Source organism: Crassostrea angulata, chromosome 10 (assembly GCF_025612915.1).
Source record: "Crassostrea angulata isolate pt1a10 chromosome 10, ASM2561291v2, whole genome shotgun sequence".
NCBI classification, from domain to species: domain Eukaryota; kingdom Metazoa; phylum Mollusca; class Bivalvia; order Ostreida; family Ostreidae; genus Magallana; species Magallana angulata.
Window position 1 is genome coordinate 41,322,843 of NC_069120.1, and position 24,636 is coordinate 41,347,478.

At 32.2% G+C, this 24,636-nt stretch overlaps 2 protein-coding genes across 6 annotated transcripts; both read left to right on the top strand.

The window, feature by feature from the left end:
- Nucleotides 1–8,639: 8,639 nt before the first annotated feature.
- On the top strand, nt 8,640–17,844 carry LOC128165307 (E3 ubiquitin-protein ligase TRAF7-like). 5 transcript variants are annotated; one of them, XM_052829708.1, is made up of 21 exons: nt 8,640–8,758; nt 9,148–9,208; nt 9,757–9,824; nt 10,241–10,456; nt 10,795–10,887; nt 11,128–11,167; nt 11,329–11,506; nt 11,825–11,900; nt 12,190–12,248; nt 12,696–12,916; nt 13,215–13,288; nt 13,418–13,472; nt 14,851–14,903; nt 15,006–15,074; nt 15,332–15,454; nt 15,674–15,790; nt 16,106–16,222; nt 16,671–16,790; nt 16,940–17,071; nt 17,374–17,493; nt 17,649–17,844. In XM_052829708.1, the coding sequence occupies exons 1-21, from the start codon at nt 8,696–8,698 to the stop codon at nt 17,658–17,660; spliced, it is 2,067 nt and encodes a 688-aa protein (XP_052685668.1). In that variant the 5' UTR covers nt 8,640–8,695; the 3' UTR covers nt 17,661–17,844. The 5 variants fall into 5 exon arrangements, with proteins under 5 accessions (XP_052685668.1, XP_052685667.1, XP_052685669.1 ...); XM_052829707.1 differs by lacking the exon at nt 13,418–13,472 and adding an exon at nt 13,535–13,589; XM_052829709.1 differs by lacking the exon at nt 13,418–13,472 and adding an exon at nt 13,535–13,589 and having other exon boundaries at nt 12,699–12,916.
- Nucleotides 17,845–18,011: 167 nt separating this feature from the next.
- On the top strand, nt 18,012–23,801 carry LOC128165308 (uncharacterized). Its single transcript, XM_052829713.1, has 10 exons — nt 18,012–18,079; nt 18,496–18,731; nt 19,110–19,193; nt 19,314–19,402; nt 19,586–19,768; nt 20,006–20,143; nt 20,289–20,344; nt 20,470–20,606; nt 20,874–20,998; nt 21,422–23,801. The coding sequence occupies exons 2-10, from the start codon at nt 18,497–18,499 to the stop codon at nt 21,581–21,583; spliced, it is 1,209 nt and encodes a 402-aa protein (XP_052685673.1). The 5' UTR covers nt 18,012–18,079; nt 18,496; the 3' UTR covers nt 21,584–23,801.
- The last annotated feature ends 835 nt before the right edge of the window (nt 23,802–24,636 follow it).

Genomic DNA, 24,636 nt, shown 5'->3' on the forward strand with positions numbered 1-24,636 from the left:
GAATGATGTTGTTTTTCGCGGTTTCATCTATTTTAGGATAATTCATCTGCGTCTTCCACGTGAGGGTTCTAAGAGTTTTGAAAATCGAGACATAATTAAATAATGTTTACTGAGATGTTCTCTTGTTTGTTATTTGTTTACTTGTTCACAATTTATCATAGATGACTCCGATTAATCAGAATGTGGTGTAAAGTACGGTATTTTTTCAATTACATGTAAAATGGTTCAAAGTGACATGAACATCACGAAAAACTAAGTGGCTATAAGTATCAATTTATTTTTTTTATTCAACTTTATGTATCTTTCAATGTAAAACTACTTATAAAATAAAGTTTGCATGTTTTATAAAGAATTAAAAAAAAATATATTTCACGATTGCACTTTGAAAGTTAAAATCAGTTTAAAATACATGTAGGTCAGGCAAACTTGAGCTTGGATTGTTATTTATTAGTGAAAAGGAACATACATGTATTAAAATCAGCTTAATGTCTGTTAAGAAGGAGGCCATAAAAATCAAAGCATACGGGGCGTAACTCTGCTGAAAGTAGATCAATGTGATAAAAAAACGAAATTAATTCGTAGTTTTGTGATCATTAGTGCAATGCCAGTGTAGGAAACCAATTATAAGATCAGTGACTTCAAACTTCTGACACAGCACCCCTAACCTAAAAAAAAACTAAAAAAAAAAACAACAACAAACAAACAAACAAAACAATAAACCAATGGACCGACACTATTCTAAAAAAAAAATCTAAGGTATAGATATGCAAATCCACCAAATATAAGCTCAATGTCTTCAAACTTCAGACAGGGCAAATTAAAAAAAATATGCAAATGGACCAACACTTCGGTAAATGCAAAACTAAATGGAAAAGGGTGGAGACCACGCAAATGAGACTTACCATCTCAATTTTTGCACGCATGGCCAAAAAGGAATTGGCGAACTGCTGTAACGGCCAAGCAGATAGAATACGAATTGACAGAACTCATCAATCACCTGGGAATGGTGCCATCTTAGCCTTGATTAAGCAATAACTTGGATTTAATTTTAAAACTTTTCTCTAAATGAAAAAAAATCCTTTAACTTTAATATCAGCAACTGGTGATTGTTTTCAATAAGAGAAAAGTTTAATACGTCATGTACCTGTGGTTTGAGCTAATTTAATCTGACTGTATATAAGTGAGCAAAGGTTATCTTTTTCTGATGATTTCTATCAACCAAAGCAAGAAGAATGTACGCGTAGCATCTCTTTCTGCAAGTCAAGTCTTTTTGTTCTTGATTAAGAGATAAACAACACCGCGGAGTTAATTTAAAAATAAAACAATGACGCTATCTACATTTTTTTTTTAAATGGTTTCTGCTTTTGTTTCAAAATATATTGTGTTGATTGGAAGATTTTCTTTTCATCCGTGTAATTTTCTCTGAAATAAAAACGTAAAACTAAGCGTGACTTTATGACGCACCGATTTCACTTCTGTAATAAAAAGTTCAGCTTTAATATTATTTTGATTATATAATGTTTTATGATATGGCAAATTTTGATGTATCATTTTCTCTAGTACAGCGCGCATAATAAGCGCAATGCATTGTGTGACATTACTTTTGGATCAACCCTTGTACTAATAAAATGACATTGTACCTAATCTTTATTTCTAAGTTAATATCAGTTATTTATTTCTTTCGTTTAAAATGGTATATTGACATTTAATGATTAAAATATCACGTTAATGTCAATTATTAAGCGTTTATTTCTCAAGTTATGGTTTCTGAATTGATTAGATCAAAGTTACCCATAGACATTTGAACTTACCTCCTTTTGTTTACCTAAACCTTAATCTCAGAAGTTTATGCTTTTGTTAAACCTGATATATATTCACCGATTTAATTTTCTCTATGTTTCATCCCTTGTACAGATTATAAGAATAGCACATTTACAATTTTACACTTTATTAAAGGCCGTGGGTTTTTTTTTTTTAACCTTTTATAGACTTTTCGTAAGGACAACATTTTTTAGCTCTTGCGCAGTTAGTAAAATCAACATTTTTATCATTTGTAACGTATGTAGAGTCAACAGATTTCTGACCAATTATTCAGTTTAAAATTCATTCATTTTATTGACAATTACCATGTTGGCATACAGTCATGAATATGAATTACATAAAACAATACAATGTATATCAAACATAAGCATGCAAAAGCCAAACATTAACTAATACATCAACGACGGAAAAAATTGGATGAATAAAATTAAACTTGTGCAAATATTACTGGTTTTCATAAACTGTTTAAGAGTTCATTGTTGACTTTCCTTTCCAGCGTTGAAACAGTTTTTTTTTTATTTTTTAGAAAACAACATATCCTTCTGGGAGCAGTAATGTTTTTAGGATTGACTAGTTCCTAGATGGGATTGACATTTGTGTACATGTTCACATTAAATATATCATTATAGTTCAATCTACATTGGTCATATTTTGAACAATACAATACAAAGTGTTCCTCGTTTTCAACAAACAATTTGCAACACTTAATTACACAGACGTTTTTCTCTTGGAACAGGAGGTTTAGATTATCTACCAGTTTCAATGAATAATGAATGCGCTCTGATTCTTAATTTTTAAAGGTAGTTTTAAGTAATGTTGTAGGTCGTATTCATTTTGTTTTATTATTTTGCAATGAAAAGATAATTTTCCAGTGTAAGCTTTATATAAACTGTTTTTGTTCATGTGTTCTGCTTTGATAAAGTTCTTGTAACCTGTTCTTTAAAATTGTATAGTTACATCTACCGAGTATTATTCCCTCTATTTCTTACAGAAACTTATAGTTAATTCATAGCTCTATAGAAACAGCCAGACTGAAATCTACACGCTCCGTTTATCGATTGGCCAAAAAATACAGCGGCTGAAAATGACAAGAAACTGACAGGACTGAAATTGACACGTTCTGTTTATCAACTGGTCGAAACGTACAGCGATCTAAGAAAAATCACGGACTGCACGAAATAATCATGATGATGTCAGACTCAAAGTTTCACAGGAGAAAATTTGGCTGTTTCTTTTAGCAAACGTACTTATGTACATCAACAATAATTTAGTGAATTTTAATTTTCATGATCAGTCTATTAATTAGTTAAAAGAAAAATGTTAATACAAACAATAAAATGCATTCTTTAATGATTCATGCGGGTTATGAAGGTAGCGATCACTGCAGAAAAAATTTACATAACCCGCGAACGCGGGTTATGTATTTTTTTTACAATGTCGCTACCTTCATACCCCGAATGAACCACCAAAGAAGGCATTTTATTGTTTAAATGACAGATATTCAAACAAGCGATATTTAATTTTTGTAGCAACGAAGACAGTTTTCTTTGCCAAAACACCATAGAAAACAATTTTTTGTCTTCTTTATATGTAGATGTAACTAGATAATTATTATAGTCATTTTTTGTATTCCATTTCTTCAAATCTTTTATAAAATTTGAACATATATTCAAAACATAGATAATACAAAGGAAGTTGTCCTAATTCACACAAAACAGCAAGTTTATAAGATCAGAGTATTTTGACCACAACTTGAACAGTTTGTAAGATTATCATAATCTGACCATATTATATATGGTTTGTAAGATAATCATGCTTTTGACCACTTGAACAGTTTTTTAAGATCGGGACATTTTTACCACTGGTGGAATTTGTAAGATCAGTATTTGTTCGGTTTGTAAGATCAGCTGTCATAATTTGTAAGATCAGCATGTTTTTGACCAATTGCACAGCAATTTTTCAAATGTCAGGGAGTGTATCTCGTATTTACTATTATTTATGCCATAAAGTAAATTGATTTCCACCTAATAAGTCTAGCCTCCTCCTCATTTTCAATATCCTTATACAGCTGTATTTTTAACAACCATCCTTTGGCTCAGCTGTATTCCGAAGAATTCATTTCACATTTCTTTTTTGTGGTTCTTTGATTTGCAGATGGGGAAAATTTGATGAGAAATCTTCTAGCGTTACCATACTAACGCTTGTCAATGAATTCTGTTCAAATAATCCTAAAAGTTAATAATCGCGAATCAATCTAAAGAAGGCAATGTTACCAATAGGTATAAACAATTCTAAGAATGGAAAAGCAAGAGATTTCAAAGAAAAAGTAAGATAGAATATACATGTAGCGTAAAGCATAGTATCGAACAAATTAAACTAAATAGGCAATATTGTGCATTAAAGGCAAATTAAGGGGACGGGGCTGGGTGGTCAAAAAATTAAGATCCTCCTAAAATTTTCAGATATCATTTTTATTAGCTATAAACTATCATTCAGTAAAGAAAACATCCAAATACTTTACAATTGAAAATGAATACTAGTATTTGGTATACCTTTATCTTGAGCTCTTTTTCTTAGGAGATCAATATAGTCTAAAAGTTACCACGACGACCATCCAGCTACCTTAATCATTCTAAATGTCGGCTTATGACTAGTACGTTTCTGTTTTGCTTTAAAAGTAGCTTTCACGACGCTTTAAATTCGCAAGTCGCCCCGTCTCGACTCGTGTCGTTGCACATTCTGATTCGCGTTTAACAGGGTTGTAGTTTTTGACACTGTATAATCAATTTTCTGGAGAGGAAGAGCTCTGTATAAACATATAGAAAAGTTTTCAAAATTTGAAGTTAAATTAAATTTAAATTTTAAATTTAAAGTTAAAGTTACTGAATTACACACTGTAGTTTATGGTTAAAAAAATCAAAAAAAAATCACATCTTCAATTTTAACTTAGTAGATCAGATGGATGATTTGTTGATTATTCATCCTCCTTAATTACGTTATTTCGTTGTTTGATCTGTGTTACTTGTGGCAGATTTCTATTTTAAAATAGCTTGAAAATGAAGTCGATCATATTAAAATAATTGTGGTTTTTATAAGAGGTCTAGAAACTTTAAGTGGTTTGCTTTAAAATAAATTTTGCGTCTTTTTTAAAACTTCAAAGTAGAATGGGGTGAAACCTTTTCAATGTGCTGACCATCCATTTCCATGATTTATTCAATGACTGCAATGTATTCTTAGTATGCTAATTATGCTAATGAGTGTACATAATCTTTGTGTGAGCAGCAACTTCTTTTATCCAAAAAAGAAAAAAAATGCACCGAGACACGTTTAAAAACATGTGAACATTTTTTATATATCATATAATTTACAGAGTCTGAATCATAATTTCTATTACATAACGGGTGTGCAGCAAATGTTGGTTTTCATTTAAAGCTATAAATATTTTTGACTTATGACAAAATTTGTTTCAACAGAAAGAATTCATGATTTTGATTAAATATAAATCGAAACCATTACAACTTGTAATTTAGAGAGTGAAAGTACCTTGCATCTGTAGTGTACAAAAATTGGGACCTTGCTCCTTTTTCAAGTTTGACTATTATTATTGTTTGCATTTAATAAACTTATTTTAAGGGTAAAGAAACGTGTAACTGGGATTTTTTGAAACAAACTATTTTTACACCACGTAACCTACACAGAGTAGATACAAAGTTTAACGAAAGCATGTCGCCTGTGTATTTTAATAAAAGGACTGTCTCAGTCTCAATTACATAAAATTTCTGTTTCTCTTCACTCAAAAGCAAAATGTAAAACTAATAAAACAGATTTTTTGCTGCAATTTCAATATGTGGTAATGCATACACGTAAGTATAAAATACAAAATCTAACAATTAAACTAACCCTGACATTTGGGTATGTCTGTTTAAAAATTCAAAATTATACATCTTAATTTGTTTTGTTTTTCTTGAATACTATTTTTATGACACCCTTCTTATGAACGTTACAGTAAAGTTAATGCCACTGATCAACTAAAAATCTGTTAAAATAAATTATTATTTCCTTCTTTAAAAAATGAAATGATTTTTATATTGGTTATTTCTAAAAGTTCTTGCTTTAGTAAGTGGTGTACACTAGTTTTCCATAAAGTGCATGCATATTGAACTTCACCATTGTACTGTGTAAATCTGTGTAATAAAAAACCAAGTCGGTCCCCTGACCAACAACCACTGTAAAAACTTTGCAGGAGCGGATTCAGGTGGAGCAGGGGGTATGGGCGTCCCCTTAGTCTTGGCGGAGGGCCAAGTGTGACCACTCCCCCCCCCCCACCCCCCCCCCCCCCCTCCGTCGAGTCATCTGGATTTTAGAGATTTTGTAGAGCAAACAAATTAAATTGTCTGTTAACATTTTACTGTTTATTTCCATAATTGATAATGGTAAGTAATAAAATAAGAATCGCTTAGATTTATGCATTTTTATAAGTGGCAACCATATATATATATTGCCCTGTATTACATAGTGTAGCATTAAGTACATTAGTTAACGGCATTTTATTTCATCAGTTAACTTGTATAATGTGTTACAGAATTTGCAAAGATTTGCTGAACAATATGAATGAAGCTTAAATGTACATAAATGTATATGTATATCAAGATTACTTAATCATAAAAGTATATCAAGAATTATACTTAGCCAGCCTTTTTACAGCACTGATGCAAGGGATTAAAATTACATTAGTTATCAAATTCAATTATTCACAGGTGGTTGATGGCTTGCGAGTCTGAATAATCATTTATTTAAAACTACAGTTTATTTTAATTTTGACAATTCAGTTCTATTCTAAACCAGCAGGCATGTTCACGAAGGTATCTTAGGACTGTGGTGTGTCCTAGGTACGTCTTAGGATACGTCTTAGTCTAAGTCTGTTTCTCGAAGCTCTCCTAAATGTAGGAACCGCCGTAACTTTGTCCTAACTTTAGGACAACACCTACCTTGTCCTAAGACCATCCTAAAGCTATAAAATCACGTTTTTGGGGATATTGGGATGTTGTGAAGCCTTTTCTTAAGACCGGTATAATAAAGCAATATTTTCCACAGTTCCAGCATTTTCGACAAACATCAAATTCCTAATCTGGGACGGGGGGGGGGGGGGGGGGGGCATAGTCATTTATTCTATCATGTGTGTTCATTTTAACAAAATGACGTGGAGGGAAACCCCGAACTCCCACCACTTCCCCGTTACTACATGCCTGCCTGGGAGCTGACAAATTTTTTTTGCAAATACTATCTCTGTTTGACGAATGAAAATTATTCACTTATTGTTTTTATCTACACTGTACACTTAATGCGTTTCATTCATTGTTTTGATTTTAATAATTTTTGATAATAATAGATAATAATAAATAAATGTCATTTGCTGAAAAGTAAATTTACATCGGGTTATATAAGCCATGCGTGATCATTCCTAATTTTTATCACTTTATTCTGAAAAAAAACACAATCTTAAAAATAAATTGTAATATTAAATGTACTGTATTTATATATTTTCGAAATATATTACAACTTATTTCTTATTTAACATGTTCGTGTATTCTATATATTGCAGATTAAAGGGAAATTGGCTGTGTTTGTAAGGGTACATGTGTTTCCTCATGTAACGTTTCAAATTCTATAAAAATCGCGAGTTTATGTATATTACATATACTTGAATGACAAGATTCTCAAATGTTAATTATCTAATGACAATACACACGTGTTGTTTACATAATTATCTGCTTGTAAACTTATTCTGTCCTGATACATATTTTCTTTAAAAAAAAAAAAAAAAGAACAGTTATTTGAATTTTTTGGGGCGTGTGATATTTTTTATTTCAATATTGTATTTTATTTTTTTTTGGAGGGGGGGGGGGGGAGGTATTTCATTTAAAAAAAAAAACAAAGTTGTTATTGGTCACTGCTATATATTTAGGTAAATGTAAATTTTTAAAATGTATACATAAATATTACTGGTTTTAGGCCTATTTTAAAGTTAACTACCGAGACGTACAATTTTCTGGCAAAATGTTTAATGATTCATCCCTACACAAGTCTCTCAAATTCGATCTGAATGAATAAATGTGAAAAATAAGAATGGTTGTAGAAGGTTAGGATATCCTAACTTAAGATGTTCCTAAGTTACCGTCGAGCTACATCTTAAAGGACATATCGCATGTTTTTCAATTTTCGGAATTTTTGAAAGAAAATCATTAGAGATATACTCATTAAAAATGTGTCCTAAGTTGATCTTAGGATGTTCCTAACTTTTTTCCTAAGTCATATCTTAGGAACACACTTAAGTCATATCTTAGGAAAGTTTCGTGAACATGCCTGCAGTTGTTTACAATATAATAGTAGTCTTTGTTGTAAACAGACGAGATATATATATTTACACTGATGTGTGTTAATCACCACCCTAAAACAGTGCGAGAGATAGAGAGGGTAAGATAGTATTTGGCCCCTATGAAAAATGACTGAAAGTGCATTCTAACCCACCCCCCCTACACCTTTCCATTGAAATGTACGGTATAACCTAAGGTATTAGTATTAGAATTAGAATTCATATAAATTCTAGAAAATGTATGAAACAACACATTACTGATTGGAAATTGCGCACTGGCATTCTTAGTATGTGCACGTGTGTTATTCTGTGTAGTTCTATTATTTCTTAAGTTTTAGATATGCAAGTAACCCAACCCACCCGAAAAACGCATGCAGCATTTTCGGACCAATCGTATTCAAAATGTGTTCATGTCTTCTAAGACGTCCGCTTTGTTACTTCTAGGAACGACTTAACGAAGGAGGAACGCAACTCTGTAGCACAGACAGGAAGTAAAGAAAAATGGCTCAACAAAATTTTCAAGAATACGATCCTCTTGATGATTATGCTCGAAGGACGAATTCTGTAAGCCATTCATGACTTTCGATCGTTTTTTATTGAATCATTGCATTCCAGAAACATTCTTTTCGCTGAAATTACACTATATTCTGTATTGTGTTGTTTGTTTCGTATGGGTTAATTCTATATTTAGTAATGACTCTCATTTGTTTACAAAATTGAGCACCTGCGTTAAAAGCATATCTTGTCTTTTTAATGATGTTCATTCAGATACAACTTTGTGCTGCATTTTATTTTTTGGAGACAATTTCACCGGAAGAGGCATAGTGATAGAAAGAACTTAAATAAAACCCACAGATATAAAAGATATAAATATATTCATTTTCTGTATGAATTTTCTTCAATCAAATTTATTACATGATTAAGAATATTTTCGGGTCTTTTTTTATTTTCAGTATCGGTATTTTTCCTCCAATTATGGAGAAAATCACCCTGGCACACAAGCAACACATCCAGGTTTGTTAGAAAAAGACTTCTATAGACTGCACCAGGTTACTGTTTCCATCACTTTTTGACAAATTTCAGTGAAAATACACATAGGCCTACCTTTCAAAGAAGTACATTTTTGAAATCAATGTATAAGGGGGAAAATCCCAGATTTCTTCATTGACACTTCATCTGTTTTTACCCAGAGAAATTAACAAGAACACCTGGCACAATTTTTAAACATTATCATCTGGGTACTTTTCATATCGTTTGCTGTGCAAAATCCAGGTAGACTTTTTATTTTTGGTTGTGTGAAGAGTTGGAAGGGGGCGTTTCAAAACAGATAATCAGGATTTTTTTCATTCTAGTGGATGAGCATAGTTTGAGCACAAACATATTTATTATTTTTAAAATATTAAGCAAAAAGTGGTGGAAGCAGAGACTTGGGACAGAGTAGAAATAAGAATTAATTCTATGCTGTTTCTTTAATGATAACAATCTCAACTGCAAAAATGAAAAAAAGACATGTCTGTCACATTGCACATGTTTATCTTAGTATTTCTGTTGACTATATTCAGGTAATGAAGAGTCTTCCTCTTCATGCAACTCATCGCCTGTCAGGAATGAAAATAGAAACAGCCAACTGGTAAATGGTGTAATCACAGTTTTGTAATAGTGATTTAGCTGCAATACTCAAGTATATAGAAAGTTAAATAAATTATGGACCAATTTCTTAGTAATCATCTGTCATTAGCTCTTGACAATATTTGCAGTAGGGAAAATTCATTGATACTTGTCTGATTTGTCAATGCTTAAATTGGTAGATTACTAAATGACATTTTAAAAAAATTCTTCTGTATGTCATAATTCAAAAAATATGGTTTTTAAATTTGCCGTACAAAAGGGAAGTGTTGCCATTATGGTAAAACAGTTCACTGTTTTTTGTAACTGAATTTGTCACACAAAGTATTATTAGTACGTAGAATCTCCAAAGATGTGTACTGTGTTAAAAAAAACCCTGAAAATTATCATCATAAGTACATGTACAATGTTATGCTTCAGATGAACAACAGCATGGCATTACAGGAGGGCAAGATGGTCACTCACCAAGTGAGCTACAATGACACAGGTCAGAGACTCCCAGGGTTTGGAGAACCAAGCCCCAGGCTAGCTGACTCAGCCATGGGGTTCGGAGATGTACTTCAGAATAGAGCTCCCATGTCACCTAGCCACAGAAAATCTCTCACATCACTTCATCATTCCGAAACAGAGGTTTGGGTAATTGTAATAATGTAATACACTAAATGCACATACTGTAGATTCCTAATTATACGTGAGTAATTAATATCCTTGTAAAACTGCCAGAAGTTCCCCATTGGATTCTAAAATTTTGCTTTTATTTTTTTATTGCTGTATTCTATATGGAATGATGAAGAAAGTTTGGTGCTTGCTATTTTTATGTTCTTGCAATTTGATACAAAATAAAAATGACAGGATTGCAGAATTAAGTGCTTGCATAAAATAAGGAATCTACAATAAATGCCTTACTAAAATACTTGATATCTATGATTTACAGGTGGAATTCATATCATGTGAAATCTTATTTCATTTTTCAGGATATAATGGTTTTTGTGGAACCTCCCAGTAAAAGTTTGTTCTGCAAGATGTGCAATAAAGTTTATAAGGACCCTGTGATGGTCACATGTGGGGTATGTTTGGATGTTGTTATTCATATTTGACAACTGCTTATTAATTTCTTATGGTATTACAATGTATTTGTATTATGATAAATTGTATTGTTCTTCAATATTTAAGCTGCATATGTTCTTTCAATTGTTTTGGGGTTTTTTTTATATAAACTTGAATAAAATGTAACATGTTCACTAATTATTTTAAATTCCTTATCCATAAACAAAATTTCTGATTTTGTTGTCAAATTATTTTTTCAGCACTCCTACTGCAAAAGATGTGTAACAAGACAAAGTGAAGGTATATTGAATATTTTGAAAGTAATAAAGTTGAATAAGAAGTAGTTTTAACTCCAAATGTAAAAGCAGACAAAACTAACCAGCTTGAACATTACGGTATTGTTTGTGAAAAAGTGAGATGTTTATATACTTTATTTGTGATTTTTTTGTGTATGACAACAGGAACATGTCCAATAGACAACCAGACAATAGCGGTCGTCGTCGCTAACATCGCTGTGTCGGAACAGATCGGGGAGATGTTTATTCACTGTCGGCATGGCTGTCGACTGTCAGAGGACGGACAGACCTACGAACTGGATCCAACCCGCTGTCAGGCCACTGTCAAAGTCGCCACCAGAGGGTACGTTTGTGTTGTTCTACAAGATTGAGAACTAATTTTAGTTTTATGTATTAATTAGCTTATGCTGTACATGAAGATTTATTAAAAGTCAAGTTCAAGAGCTCTTTTTACCAAAGCCCAAGAATATTAAATAACTAGCATGTAACTTTGGTTATAATTGTTACTGTTTTAAATTGTCTGAAAAATAAAAACAATATTTTCTAATCTGCAAGAATGCTTCTCATGGTTAAATGTGGATATTAATTCCTCATGTTTTAGGTAGGAATGGACAATAATTATTTAATAAATGTTTATGCAGCTGATTTCTTCTGTTTGTAGGGAACATGAAGAGGGTTGTGATTACATGATGGTCGAGTGTCCGAATCACGCAGGCTGTCCACAGTTACTGAGAAAAGTGAGTACCATTATGGTTCCTCATCTTCTTTTCTTTAAAAAATAAAACATTTAATAATGCCTTTAAGAAAAGTATGTCATGATTGAAATCAGAACAATTTTAAAAGACCTGAAATGATAAAAATCTGACAGAAATTACTTTTTGATTAAAAATTTTTTGAAAAAAATAATTGTCAATTACCCCAGTGGGGGGTTATCACCATATCAGTGGGTCAATGAACCTTTAACTCAAGTTTACAACATTGAGGGCAATGATTTATAATTTTGATGGTTTTTATTCACAATTGTAGGACTTAGAAGATCACATCAAAACCTGTTGTAATGTCAAGTGTCCTCACCACAAATACAGGTATAAAGAAGAGCTTCGTACACAATATACATGTATTATAAAATGGTTCCCTCTATATTTTGAAGTTGAACTGTGTACATTGTATTAAAACTGAATTTTATCATGAAATCGCACTGCTGTCAAACTTATTATTTCATTTACTGAACTAAGGCATTGTTTTCTTCAGGGGGGGGGGGGGGGGGGGGTTGTTATTTAAATAAATCTAGACTAAAAGCAGGATGAAATTTTATACCATGACCTATATAAAATGTATTTTAATTGATCAGTTATATTGTATATCTGCACATACCAGAGTACTGGTAGATGATTTGCATTCAGTGCATTTATGTGGAAGATAATGCTAAGTTTATAGCGTATGTCATGTTAAGTGTTTGTTTGTTTGTTTTCATCAATCTTTATGCGCATTGATTAATTACCACACACCTTAACTAGGTACATTTTCTTAAGTAGCTGTGAGTTCACTGGAACACAGGAGGAACTAAATATACACCTCAAGATGTGTAAGTACGAGGGCATGAAGGACTTTCTGGGTCACATGGAGGAGAAGGTGGGAGAGCTTCAGGAATCTCTGGAGGAGAAGGACCAGGAAATCAACTTCCTGCGATCCATGCTCGGGAAGCTGTCCGAGAGACTGGAAAACTTGGAAAAAACAGCCGAGATCAAACTAGGTCAGTGATGTATAGTGATGTAGTTTTAATTAACTGTATTGACTTTAAATTCATAATTTCATTGAGTTTTTTAAAAGTGGTTAAAGTGAATGTGGAAGAACCTATCAGAAAAGTCATGATTTGACTATTTTACATTTTAAAATGAACTGGTATATATAAAAACGTTAAAAAAAAAACCATGAACTGAAATAGATATCATATTGAACAAATTCAATTAGATTATACATGTACTTCTATAACTGAAAAAAATGACACTGCCAGCAAACAATTTATTTCTGATTTCTTTATTTGTTTATAGAAATTATTGAACGGAATCAAAGTAATTTACTCAATGAAGTCGTGGAAAATCGCAAGGAGAGGGCTCTTCTCATGGTAAGTGTACAACTGAATACAGTTAATGTGTATTGATATCTTATACTGATAAAATTAATTTTGTGTCTTCAGGGCCATCATTGTAATGAAAGCACTGAATGCAAATAAATAAACTTCATATTTTGGCAGGATGAACTTTCGAACATACAAAATCAGTTGAATGGACGAAATGTGGTGCAAGGAGGTAAATAAATTTTATCAACTTTTATTATTAGAAGATATAACTATTATCTTACTTTTCTACAGAATGAGGTGGCACACATTACTAGTGCATTAAATGAGAGGAATACAGTGATCGGAGGTATTTATTGGTGTGGAATTGTACATTTTTGCATGTTTCCAACAACCTTTGTGCCAACTGCTTAAAAAGTTCCAAAACCTGAGGGTTTCAAACATTTATATTTTAGGGGTTTCATTTCATAACTGTTTTTCATCTCTCTCTCTCTAACCACAAGGTTCCCAGTAGTCTTCCACAACTTTTCAGTGTTTGACTTTGGAGTATTTACATTATTTTTTTTCATATTCAGTCATCTGGTACTGTAACCTAACTTTTATTCGCAACAACTTTATTTTGCGATTTATCGGAAATAAATTGGTTTGCTTCTGTTAATTTTCGTGACCAAGATGCAAATTATCTTAAAAATAATTTACTAGAGATATTTGAGAACTGGTTTGCAACGAGAAATAATCACGACAAATAATTGCAAAGAAGAGGCTTACATGAAGCTCGCTAATATTTCTCGCATACAAATAAAATTTGGTTTACAGTAATTGGGTTTTCTGTTAAATCAAAATTATGTGTATCATTTACCTTAAATTTTTATATTTCAAGCAGTAAATTAAAAAAGTAACATATGTAATAAATAATATGTATTTATTCATTGTACATGTAGTTCCTGTTAGATTATAAGTCATGTAAAATCTCTTATGAAATTTTGTGAAGGGTTTCTGTGGGAATGTTGTCTGACTTGTAACTGATGCACCCTCTGCTTGATGCTAGAGTAGTCTATCGGGTTTGCGTTAGGCTACTTTATAAACTTTTACATATGGAATGCTACATGTGTACATGTACATGTAGGTAGTTTAATTTGACATAAATATAAAGCAAGTAAAATATTTGCCAATGATGACAGTTGCATGGCTATAAATAATAGAGAAAAGAAAAGACAAAACTGTTTAGAATTTGTCCAGTAAAAGTTTTGTTTTACATTATCAAATTCAAGTGAGCTTAAATTTTATATCCCGTAATTAAATGTGTCGGCTAATCTAAAATACTGGTAGATGATGTTTAACTTAGAGAATTTTATTTCTTTCCGTTGTTGACAAGTTTTGCTTTAATTGTATTACAGTAATAACTAGGCTTTTGCTTTCTTAGAAAAGTACGATTCATAATCATAACTCATTAAGACTATCTTAAATTTATGTAGATCTTATTTGTTTAAGTTTTGACCAGTATCATATGCAATTTAAATACTTGTTTGCACATCTGCTCAACTACATTATATATTGTTTTGCCAAAATTCAGAAAAAGGTATTTATTTATCATTTTGTTTTTATTTCAGTCTATGATCCACAGCAAATGTTTAGATGTAGAGGAACTTTTGTTGGACACCAGGTATGAGAGTTTGGATTTCTGGTTCATTTGAGTCAAATTTATTTTGATGTTTATCATTTTGGGTTGTTTTTCATTCTTAATTGTCTGTTGATGATTTTTCAGGGGCCTGTTTGGTGTCTAACAGAGTATGGAGAGTTCTTATTCAGTGGTTCGTCTGATAAAACAATAAAGGTGATTTTCAAATTGAGAATGTATAAAGTACCTGTAATACGCATCCACCACCATGTTAGTCAGCTATTCTTGTAGATGTATTCTAACGTCAATCATCAATCAATTTATCAATCAATCAATAAATCAATCAGCCATGTGTTGGTCAACTGCTCTAGATTATAGAACTGGTATGCGATGTATGCATATAATGTGGCATCCAATAACTAAAGAGCTTGGTGATTCTCTGAAATTCACGACTATTTTAATGGTTTATACAGGTTTGGGACACGGGAAACAACTACAGATGTCTGAAAACAATGGAGGGCCACACAGGCATTGTACTTGCCCTGTGTACCTGTGGTAACAAACTGTACAGTGGGTCACAGGACTGTAGGATAATGGTAAGAGAGAGAGAGAGAGAGACAGAGAGAGAGAGAGAGAGAGAGAGAGAGAGAGAGAGAGAGAGAGAGAGAGGAGAGAGAGAGAGAGAGAGTATACAGTGCTATTATAATAGAGAGTAAGAGGGTTTTTGTTACTGTATTTGATAACTCTGCAATTATGATATGTAAATACATGTACTTGCACTTGTGTTCTTATTTACGTTGCTTTTCATCTTCAAGGTCTGGAATATTGAGAACTTTGAGAAGGAAAAGTCAGTAGAAGCTCATGAGAATCCTGTATGTACTCTGACCTCAGCCAAAAACATGTTGTTCAGTGGATCCCTGAAGGTTGTCAAGGTGAGTCAATTTACAGGCTAACAATACTTGACTGATTATTAATCAGTATAAAACTAGTGCTGTTGAATTTGCTGACTCATCATAGACATCAAACAACCCTGACTTTTACACTTCTACCATCTGTTATGATTCATGCTGCATAGACAATGGTGACTCAGCAAATATATGTTTTCCAAAAAATTCTGTTCAAGTAATTTCTCAAAACAAAACAAGGAAAAGACAAACACCACAAAATATCAGGTGTCACTTATTTTTAATTATCTTACAAATGTTTGATAACAGTGAGTTTTATTTTTGTAACATTTATATTTTGAGGTTTGGGATGCTCAGACAATGGAGCTTAAAAAAGAACTGACTGGGATGAACCACTGGGTCAGAGCTCTTGTGGCTACCCAGAATTACCTGTACAGTGGCTCCTATCAGACCATAAAGGTTTGTCTTACCACAAAAAGATCTATTAAAATATCAAATACAACTTTGAGGACATGACACCACATCTTACAGAAAGTTTCTTTGCTGTTTAATGAAAAACTTCACAATTTTCCAAATGATCAACTTTTACTTGAAAATTGCTTATACATGTACTAATCAAACAATCAACATTGAAGATGATGATTTACACATTGAGTAGACAAAATTATTTAATTATTAAAAAAAAAAATTCTGAGCATATCTCTTCCAATTGTACCTGTAGATCCTGTATTTTTATCAACATTACAGCAACACAGCATACAACATTTTAACAATCCTTAAAATGAAGTATAGAAAAAATCCTTTTACAAATGTGTAGCAACTTTATGTAGATTACTGCTTTGTGATGTATACTGATGTTGACTTGTTTATTATTTGTGATGTTGACCTGTGTATTATTTGTGTAAAGATCTGGGACCTGGACTCACTCGAGGTTGTACATAATCTAGAGACGTCGGAGGGCAGCGTATACAGCCTAGCCGTCACAACCCACCACATCCTGTGCGGCACCTACGAAAATGTCATCCATGTAAGGCGGAGGCATTGCTTTCTTTCCTGTCATTTTACGTTTGATTAAGTGTCGTACTATATACCAAAGCTCGTCCATTTTGAAACTTCAATAATGGCAGAGGAAAATTTTACAAAAAGCTGTTTTTAATGCGAAATTTTCTTTGATAGGTGTGGGAGCTTAGTTCGAAAGAATTGGTTGTGACCTTGAAAGGTCACACGGGGACTGTTTACAGTATGGCTGTCCTTCACACTTCCTCAGGAACCAAAGTGTTCAGTGCTTCTTACGACAGATCACTAAGAGTAAGAAATTGAATTTTAGATTTGAAATACATGAATTGGTTTTTAATTGAATTCACTTTACTAATTATTTCAGAATTTTGAAGTAATACTAAATTACAGTAAATCCTTTAACATTGTATTCTGTTCGGAGATGTTTTTCTCATGTCTTTGAAATTCAACAAGTAAATTTTAGGTTAGCTTTGCTCATTGACAAAATTAAATTTTTTTTCATTAGAGAAAATAATTGATTTTAAAATTAATCGTGTAGATTTGACTTGATACTGTTTATTATCATTATCATTATTATTATTATCTGTTAATAGGTATGGAGCATGGACAATATGATTTGTACACAGACATTACTAAGACATCAAGGCAGCGTGGCATGTTTAGCCGTTTCTCGTGGTAGAATTTTCTCTGGATCAGTGGACAGTACAGTAAAGGTAGGTAACTCTACAGAGGACTTTGTTGTATCAGTGTATAACTATAAAAAACATTCTTCAGGTTGTTAACAAATAGAAACATCAACAACAATCAACGAAAAGAAAAACTGAATGTTTGATATTCAACTACATAAGTTTTTTATTTCATTAAACAGGTGTGGCAATAAAAGAGAGTTGTGACAGCTGTTGTGACATGTGGATGTGAATGCCAACTGTCTTTGTTTGTGATAGAATTAATGTGATATAACATTTAATGTTACGTATGTGTGAAAAATATACAATTTGTATGGGGCTTGCACTATATCTTTTGTGTATTCAAATATTTTGTAAATAAACATTTTATCAAATAACTCTCATGTTTTGTTATCTAAATATTATTTATTTATTTTGGAATATTTAACAGACATGAGTCAATATGTGTACCGTAACCTCCCCCCCCCCCCCCAAAAAAAAACCCCGGTTTTTATCACGAATAATTTTCTGCTCGAGTTGTTTTAAAGTTCAGGAAAGATAACTCTAATTTTGACCTATTTCTTTGGATAACATAACGGTAAACTTGACAAGGGTGACGCAGGGTGGATTAAAGGTATGTACAACGAGTACATTGCTGTAAATTGAAAAAAGAAACTGGATGTTATAAACATATTAGATATTGTCATTTGATTTTTAATTGCAATGTCGTGTTAATTAGTTTTTTTTTCGGTGGGGGGGGGGGGGGGTGTACACAAGGTTATGTTTAATAGATGCGAAATGTTTTATGAATTTTAAAATTCTCGTTACAGGTATTATTATTTTTTTTATGTAATATAATTGCTGAATAAGATAATAATATTAAAATTAAATGTGTTTTGTATGTTGTTAGAATATTTTTATGGTATCATATGCTGAAGAAAATTCAGATCTCAATTGTAATTAATGAAGTCCTACTTGAACCTGAATGTATAAAGCAAAAAAATAATATTGATGAAGAGAAACATGTTAGGATGTTTTTCATTCTTTTAGTATGAAAAGGGCTCTATGTATAAAAAAGCTGCGTCCGATGTTAGAAGAAGTGGCATACCTCTGGCAAGGTAAAAGGTCTTACTATGAACACAAGGTGTCTGACCAGGCTAGACCAGGTGTACATATAGTGGATCTACGCAGCGACACGGTGACGAAGCCGTCACCTGGAATGAGGAATGCAATGGCTACTGCAGAGGTTGGTGATGATGTCATGGGAGAGGATCCAACAGTCAATGGTTTGTGTCTAAGATCATTTCATAACATTATATATCTAAGGTGAATTAATTGGTGTGAAGACTATATAGAGAAAAATGAACTGTGTATGGCAAGTCTGTCTTAAATTGCAGGGATTAATATTTATCTTGCCATAAATCATGGTTTTATCCAGTAAGAAAAAATCATGCTTTGATGCATGCGAAATATCAAATAATCAAATGGACACATTTTATTTTGATAAGTATCACAATTAATTTAATTTTTGTTTTTGCAAGAAGACTTCTTTTTTCAAATCAAGTGCAGAGCCTTGTAAGCATTATCACAGGCTTATTGCTACATGTACCAGGGATTTCATTTACTAACTCATCATCATCAGATGTTTTGTTTTGCATGTATAGCTTTACAGAACAGAATAGCTAAACTCTTCGATAAAGAAGCTGCTTTATTTGTACCAACTGGTACAATGGGTAATCTCATATCAGGTCAGTACCAATGTTTTATTAATTTTGTTAATGTATATAAAGGAAGCAACAGTTATAAATTTGCTGCAATATTTATGATGCACTGGAATACTAAAATTTAAATACGGGCATTTTATTTAGTTCTCACTCACTGCCCAGAGAGAGGCTTAGAAGTTGTCCTTGGCCACAAAAGTCACATCTTTGTCCATGAGCAAGGGAATATAGCCCAAGTAATAATCTTTGTCAAAAAAACAAAACAAAAAATTCACCTGTACAGTTTTAAAAAGTTAATTACCAGTATAAGTACTATGCAGGATCAATTATTTCTGACCTACTGTGTCGACTCCATTAGAATTTGAATTAAACTACATGTAACTGTAAACACGTTATAGCGGTATGTTGAATTTTGACAGTTTGGGGGCTTACTGACCTCTACAGTAGAAAACAATGATGATGGGACGATGGACCTGGAGAAGATGAAGGAGCGGATAAGGCTGAGCGATGACCCTCACTTCCCCTACACCAGACTGATCTGTGTAGAAAACACACACAACTATTGCGGAGGGAAAGTTATTCCAGTGCCCTACATGAGAAAGGTATTGGCACAGTTTTTTTTTTTATATCCACTAGTGTTTTGATTTGTCTGAATATGCTAATTAATGCCCCCCTAAGGGCTTCCTTTTCCAATTTTATTGGGTGTAGGAAAAGGGTATATGCTATATCATCAAGACTGAGCAAAATAAGAAATCTTATATTAGTCAGATTAGATCAAAAGGGGTGAAAAAACTCTTAATTTTTAACCATTTTTATTTTGGACTATATTCTGTTTCCAGGTGTATGATATAGCACAAGAATGTGGTATAAAGGTACACTTGGATGGAGCTAGACTGATGCATGCTGCCGTGGCTCTGGGTGTACAGGCATCGGACATCACCCGCTGTGTCGACTCCGTCAACATGTGCTTTTCCAAGGTGAAGTAAACTTAGTTTAATTTCTTTGAATTTTTACATGCCAAATTTTTCGGTACTCTAGTCATGTTTTGCCATAAATGTTTTTCAATATTCCTGCAATTTATGTTGAATTCAAATCACAATGTCATAGCATGTTTTATTGAAGGGGCTTGGTTGTCCAGTAGGCTCGATTATAGCAGGAACAGAGGACTTTATTCGAATGTAGGTTTGCCTTACTAATTCTAACACACACAACCAAATTTTTAAGGAATCACTATTTCACCTGTTTTACAAAATGTGTGTTGACCGATGAGGAAGGTCAAAGGTTTTTTGTACATCTATCACAGAGCTAAGCGACGTAGGAAGGCCCTTGGGGGTGGGATGCGACAAGCAGGGGTGCTGGCTGCAGCCGCCATGTATTCACTTGACCACGTCTTGCCAAAGCTTTCAGAGGAACATGACAAGACTCTGCAGATCACTCAGGGTGCATAAAATATTTCATAAATTTATGCCAAATTTCAAAGGCCAAGTATTTTAGAAGGAAAAATTGAATTTTTATGAAAATGTAGCAGTAATTCTTTAAACATTAGATTTGACCTGTAGCTATTGGTAAATGTATGTAGGAAAGCTAGAGTCTTTTGCAACCAAACAATGGTTGTTTTTTCTGCCAATGCAGATTATTTATATGGACTACACATTTGCTGCTGAAGTTTGATTTATGGTTAATATTTTTTGTGGTGTATTTTGACAGCAATAATGTCAGCTCCCCAGACAGTTGTAACTGTTGACTGTCAGACAGTGAAAACCAACATAGTGTTCCTGACAGTGACCAAACCAGGACTGACGGCCACACAGCTGTATGACCGTCTGCTGCAGGTATATGTTTATTTAAATACAGTATATCCAGGGTTTTTTCACCTGTTGCAAAATTTTCAAAAATGTGCACCTTATTTTTTGGGTGTCAGTCATTTTTTAAATAGTTAAAAATTATTACATGTACCAGGTTTATACATGTACAATGTACAATGTATTATTAATAGTTTTCTCCCTTTAAAATACCAATATTGATTTTGTCAAAAGTATTTAAATTTCAATGGAATAAAGTACTTTTTTATCTTTACTTCAACTTCGCTCGCCAAGGTCTTATATTTGAAGAAAAGAGGAGTGAATCCATAAACCCTTAATGGCTAACGAAAAATAAAATCAAATGTGCATGCTAAAATATCATTATTTTAAATTTATGGAAAACCAAATGAAAAGCTATAATCATACTACAGCATAAAACTTTTCTTGTGACAGGTGACAGAGAAAGAGGAGAAAGATATAGGAGAAAGCATCGTCGTGAAGACCGTTCCATACTCAGACACACTGCTTAGATTTGTTTTACATTGTGATATCTCATCTCAGGATGTTCAAAAAGCCATAAGAAAATTCTCTTATGTCCTGTGTGAACTATCTTAAATTACCCATTTTAAGTTCAAGTTCTCTTATTAGTCAATGATTATAGAACTGGTTTATTAAGGGTGAAATTTGAAAATTTATATATAATATAATATAACATAATATTCATGAGGTTTTTGCATGAATCAGCAGAAAATCAACCTCACATGAATCTTTTGATAAAGAGTATTATAATTACAGACACCTGAAATTTTAAACTTTTCTCTTCATGAAAAAAATCCTTGTTATTATTTGGTACAAGGGATTTTTTCCATTAAGAGGAAAGTTTAAAATGTCAGGTGCCTGTGATTTCAATAAATAAAATTTAAATATTGATGTAAAAATTGAAAATCAAATACATTTGTTGTTAAAAAATATGTGCAAAATTAGTGCAAGGAAATACATGTATAACATGAACTTTATTCTTATATGATTTCATTCAATCTGTTATAAAAGAGAAAATTTCATTATTAACTTCCATCATCAACAAAAATAAGTATTCTATATATTGTAGATATACTATCCCTGCAGATAATGTGCCAAATATTTTATGGGGGATTCTACATTGAGTAAGATTTACTTTGTTTCAGGATTGTATTTGGAGCATTTTCTGTTCTTGATTCATGTTTCAAAAGACTGAACTGTTGGTTTCTCATGTTTTTGGGGGGTTTATGTTTGTTTCATTATATTACCTTCTTCTTTACACAGGATATATGGTTGGAAATAACAATGTTCATGTTAACCTAGAAAGTATTCTATGAGAACCGTTTTGTTATTTGCATTGTAGATTTATACCAGTCAGTATATCACATATCAGTATTTTGTACTGTAAACATAACGGTAGTTGATGTATGGTTATTTATCGACACAGTTTTAGCTCACTGAGACAAAATTAGGGGGAGCTTATGCATTATATCCTTAGTAACTTGTGACATGAGATTTGATTGGCTAATGAGCCAGGTGTAAATTTTCGTACTCTCAACTTGAGCTGGGCTGGGGGTATATAACATGACATCACAATGCATTAAATGTGAAGTCTTTTTTAAAAACAATAAAATATTAAATGCTTTCTTTGCTGATTCATATAGTATATGAAGGTGGTGACATTGCAGAAAAAAAATTACATAACTAGTTTTATCAAGTTACAGTTATAATAATATATTTGTATTATTATAATATGATATTGTTGTATAATATGATATTGTATCATATTATATTATGTTGTATCATAATCCTATCATAATGTTTGATTTGAGTATCAAATGATAATAATTGTATCTAATGATATTGTATCATGTTGATATATATATTACATGTAGATTGTTGTATCATTTGATATTGTACAGTATCATTTGATACAAAATATGATACAATATGAATCATATAAAACACAAACTTGTATTGTATAATACATTATTATTCATATACCGTACGATAAAATGATACAATAAATATAATTTTATATAATTTTAAAAACAATATCATTTCTTTTGATAATATATCATTTAAAAAGACCTCAAATTTTATGATACGATAGTATTTCCTATGATACAATATTATATGATACAATAGCATTTTATTATGCAATATATATAAAGAAGATATTTTAACATTTAATACTGTATCATGTATATGATACTGTTACGATATTATTTCATGATATCATATCAAATAATTTTTTTATTTCATGATATGATATGATATGATATTGTGTCAAACCATGCCACGATATCTGATTTTTTGATATAAGAGATCATTAACTATGATTTTCATATAGACCAATCCACACTTTACAAAAGTTATGTCCCTTGTCCGCCATCTTTGGGGAAACACCCATATATTTCTCACAGTAGCCTTTGTAGTTTAGAGGGGTATAACTTCGTCAAATGACATTAGAAATCTGTTTCCGCTGTGAATTTTATTGCCCCAAGTTGGGGCAACCCACACATCAAAGGAATGAATTAAATTCCAAGAGATTTCTTCACAGGACGTCCAAATATTTGGTTGCATAAAGAAGGGAAAAGTTGTTTTTTCCCTTTTGACCTTTGGGTTGACCCCGCAAATGAAACAACTTTTGCAAAGTGTGGATTGGACTTATGATCAAAGTGTTCTCAAAAAGGTGATACATTGTCTTGGTGAGCTTTTTAACCTGTGATTTGTTGTAATCAGGTACTGTCAATATTCCATTTAATTGAAATTATTTTCAGTAAAATAAAATATTTTATTTTCATTAATTATGTTCTGTGTTTTCTTATTTGAGTTTTATCTGAGGCTGTTTTTTATGTATAAAGAAATGTCATGGTTTTTCAAGTTAGCATTATTCTTTTAATTTTGTTTACCCACTGACAGAATGATAGTTACTTTTTTGACAAGAATTCATAACTGTTTAAAAATAGACGAGATGAAAAATGGTGAATATTATTTAATTCTTCTTTAGAGTAAAGCAAGTCCGCTTATTTTGAAAAACTATTGATGAAGCTGGTCTTTGCTTGTTTTTGTCTATAAAAAAAAAAGGAAAATGCAAAAAAACAATTGTAAAAAAAGCTGAAACATTGCTGTATTACTGCTTTTTTTTTTCAAAGTGGTCTAGATTTAAAACTAGTGATAGAACTCGGAAATTTGAAAAAGAAATTGTTATCAGAGGCAACACTTATACCCCATCCAGTAACAGAATGATGCCTATAACGTTAAAGATCCCTGCAAGGGGCCTCTCAAAGACGATGACGACACATATCCAAGAAATGACGCATTTATAACTTCAGAAGCGCCATGTTGAAACATTTTTTGGCAGTGATCCTGATCGTTTAGGATTATCAATTCATGATGCGATTGCAATGTAAGTAAATATTTTAAGACATGCATAGATTTTCATACATATTCAACATTTTTAGGTAAGATTAAATTTTATCCTCCGATTCGTAATAATAAGATATAGGCCCTAACGTTAACGCATGCACATACCCCCCCCCCCCCCCCCCCCCACACACACACCAAACAAAATAAGGCCTATTTCTTTGACTCCTCCCTCACTGGAAAAGGTTTTGAATGAACGAAAGGGCGTAGGCTATTTCTTT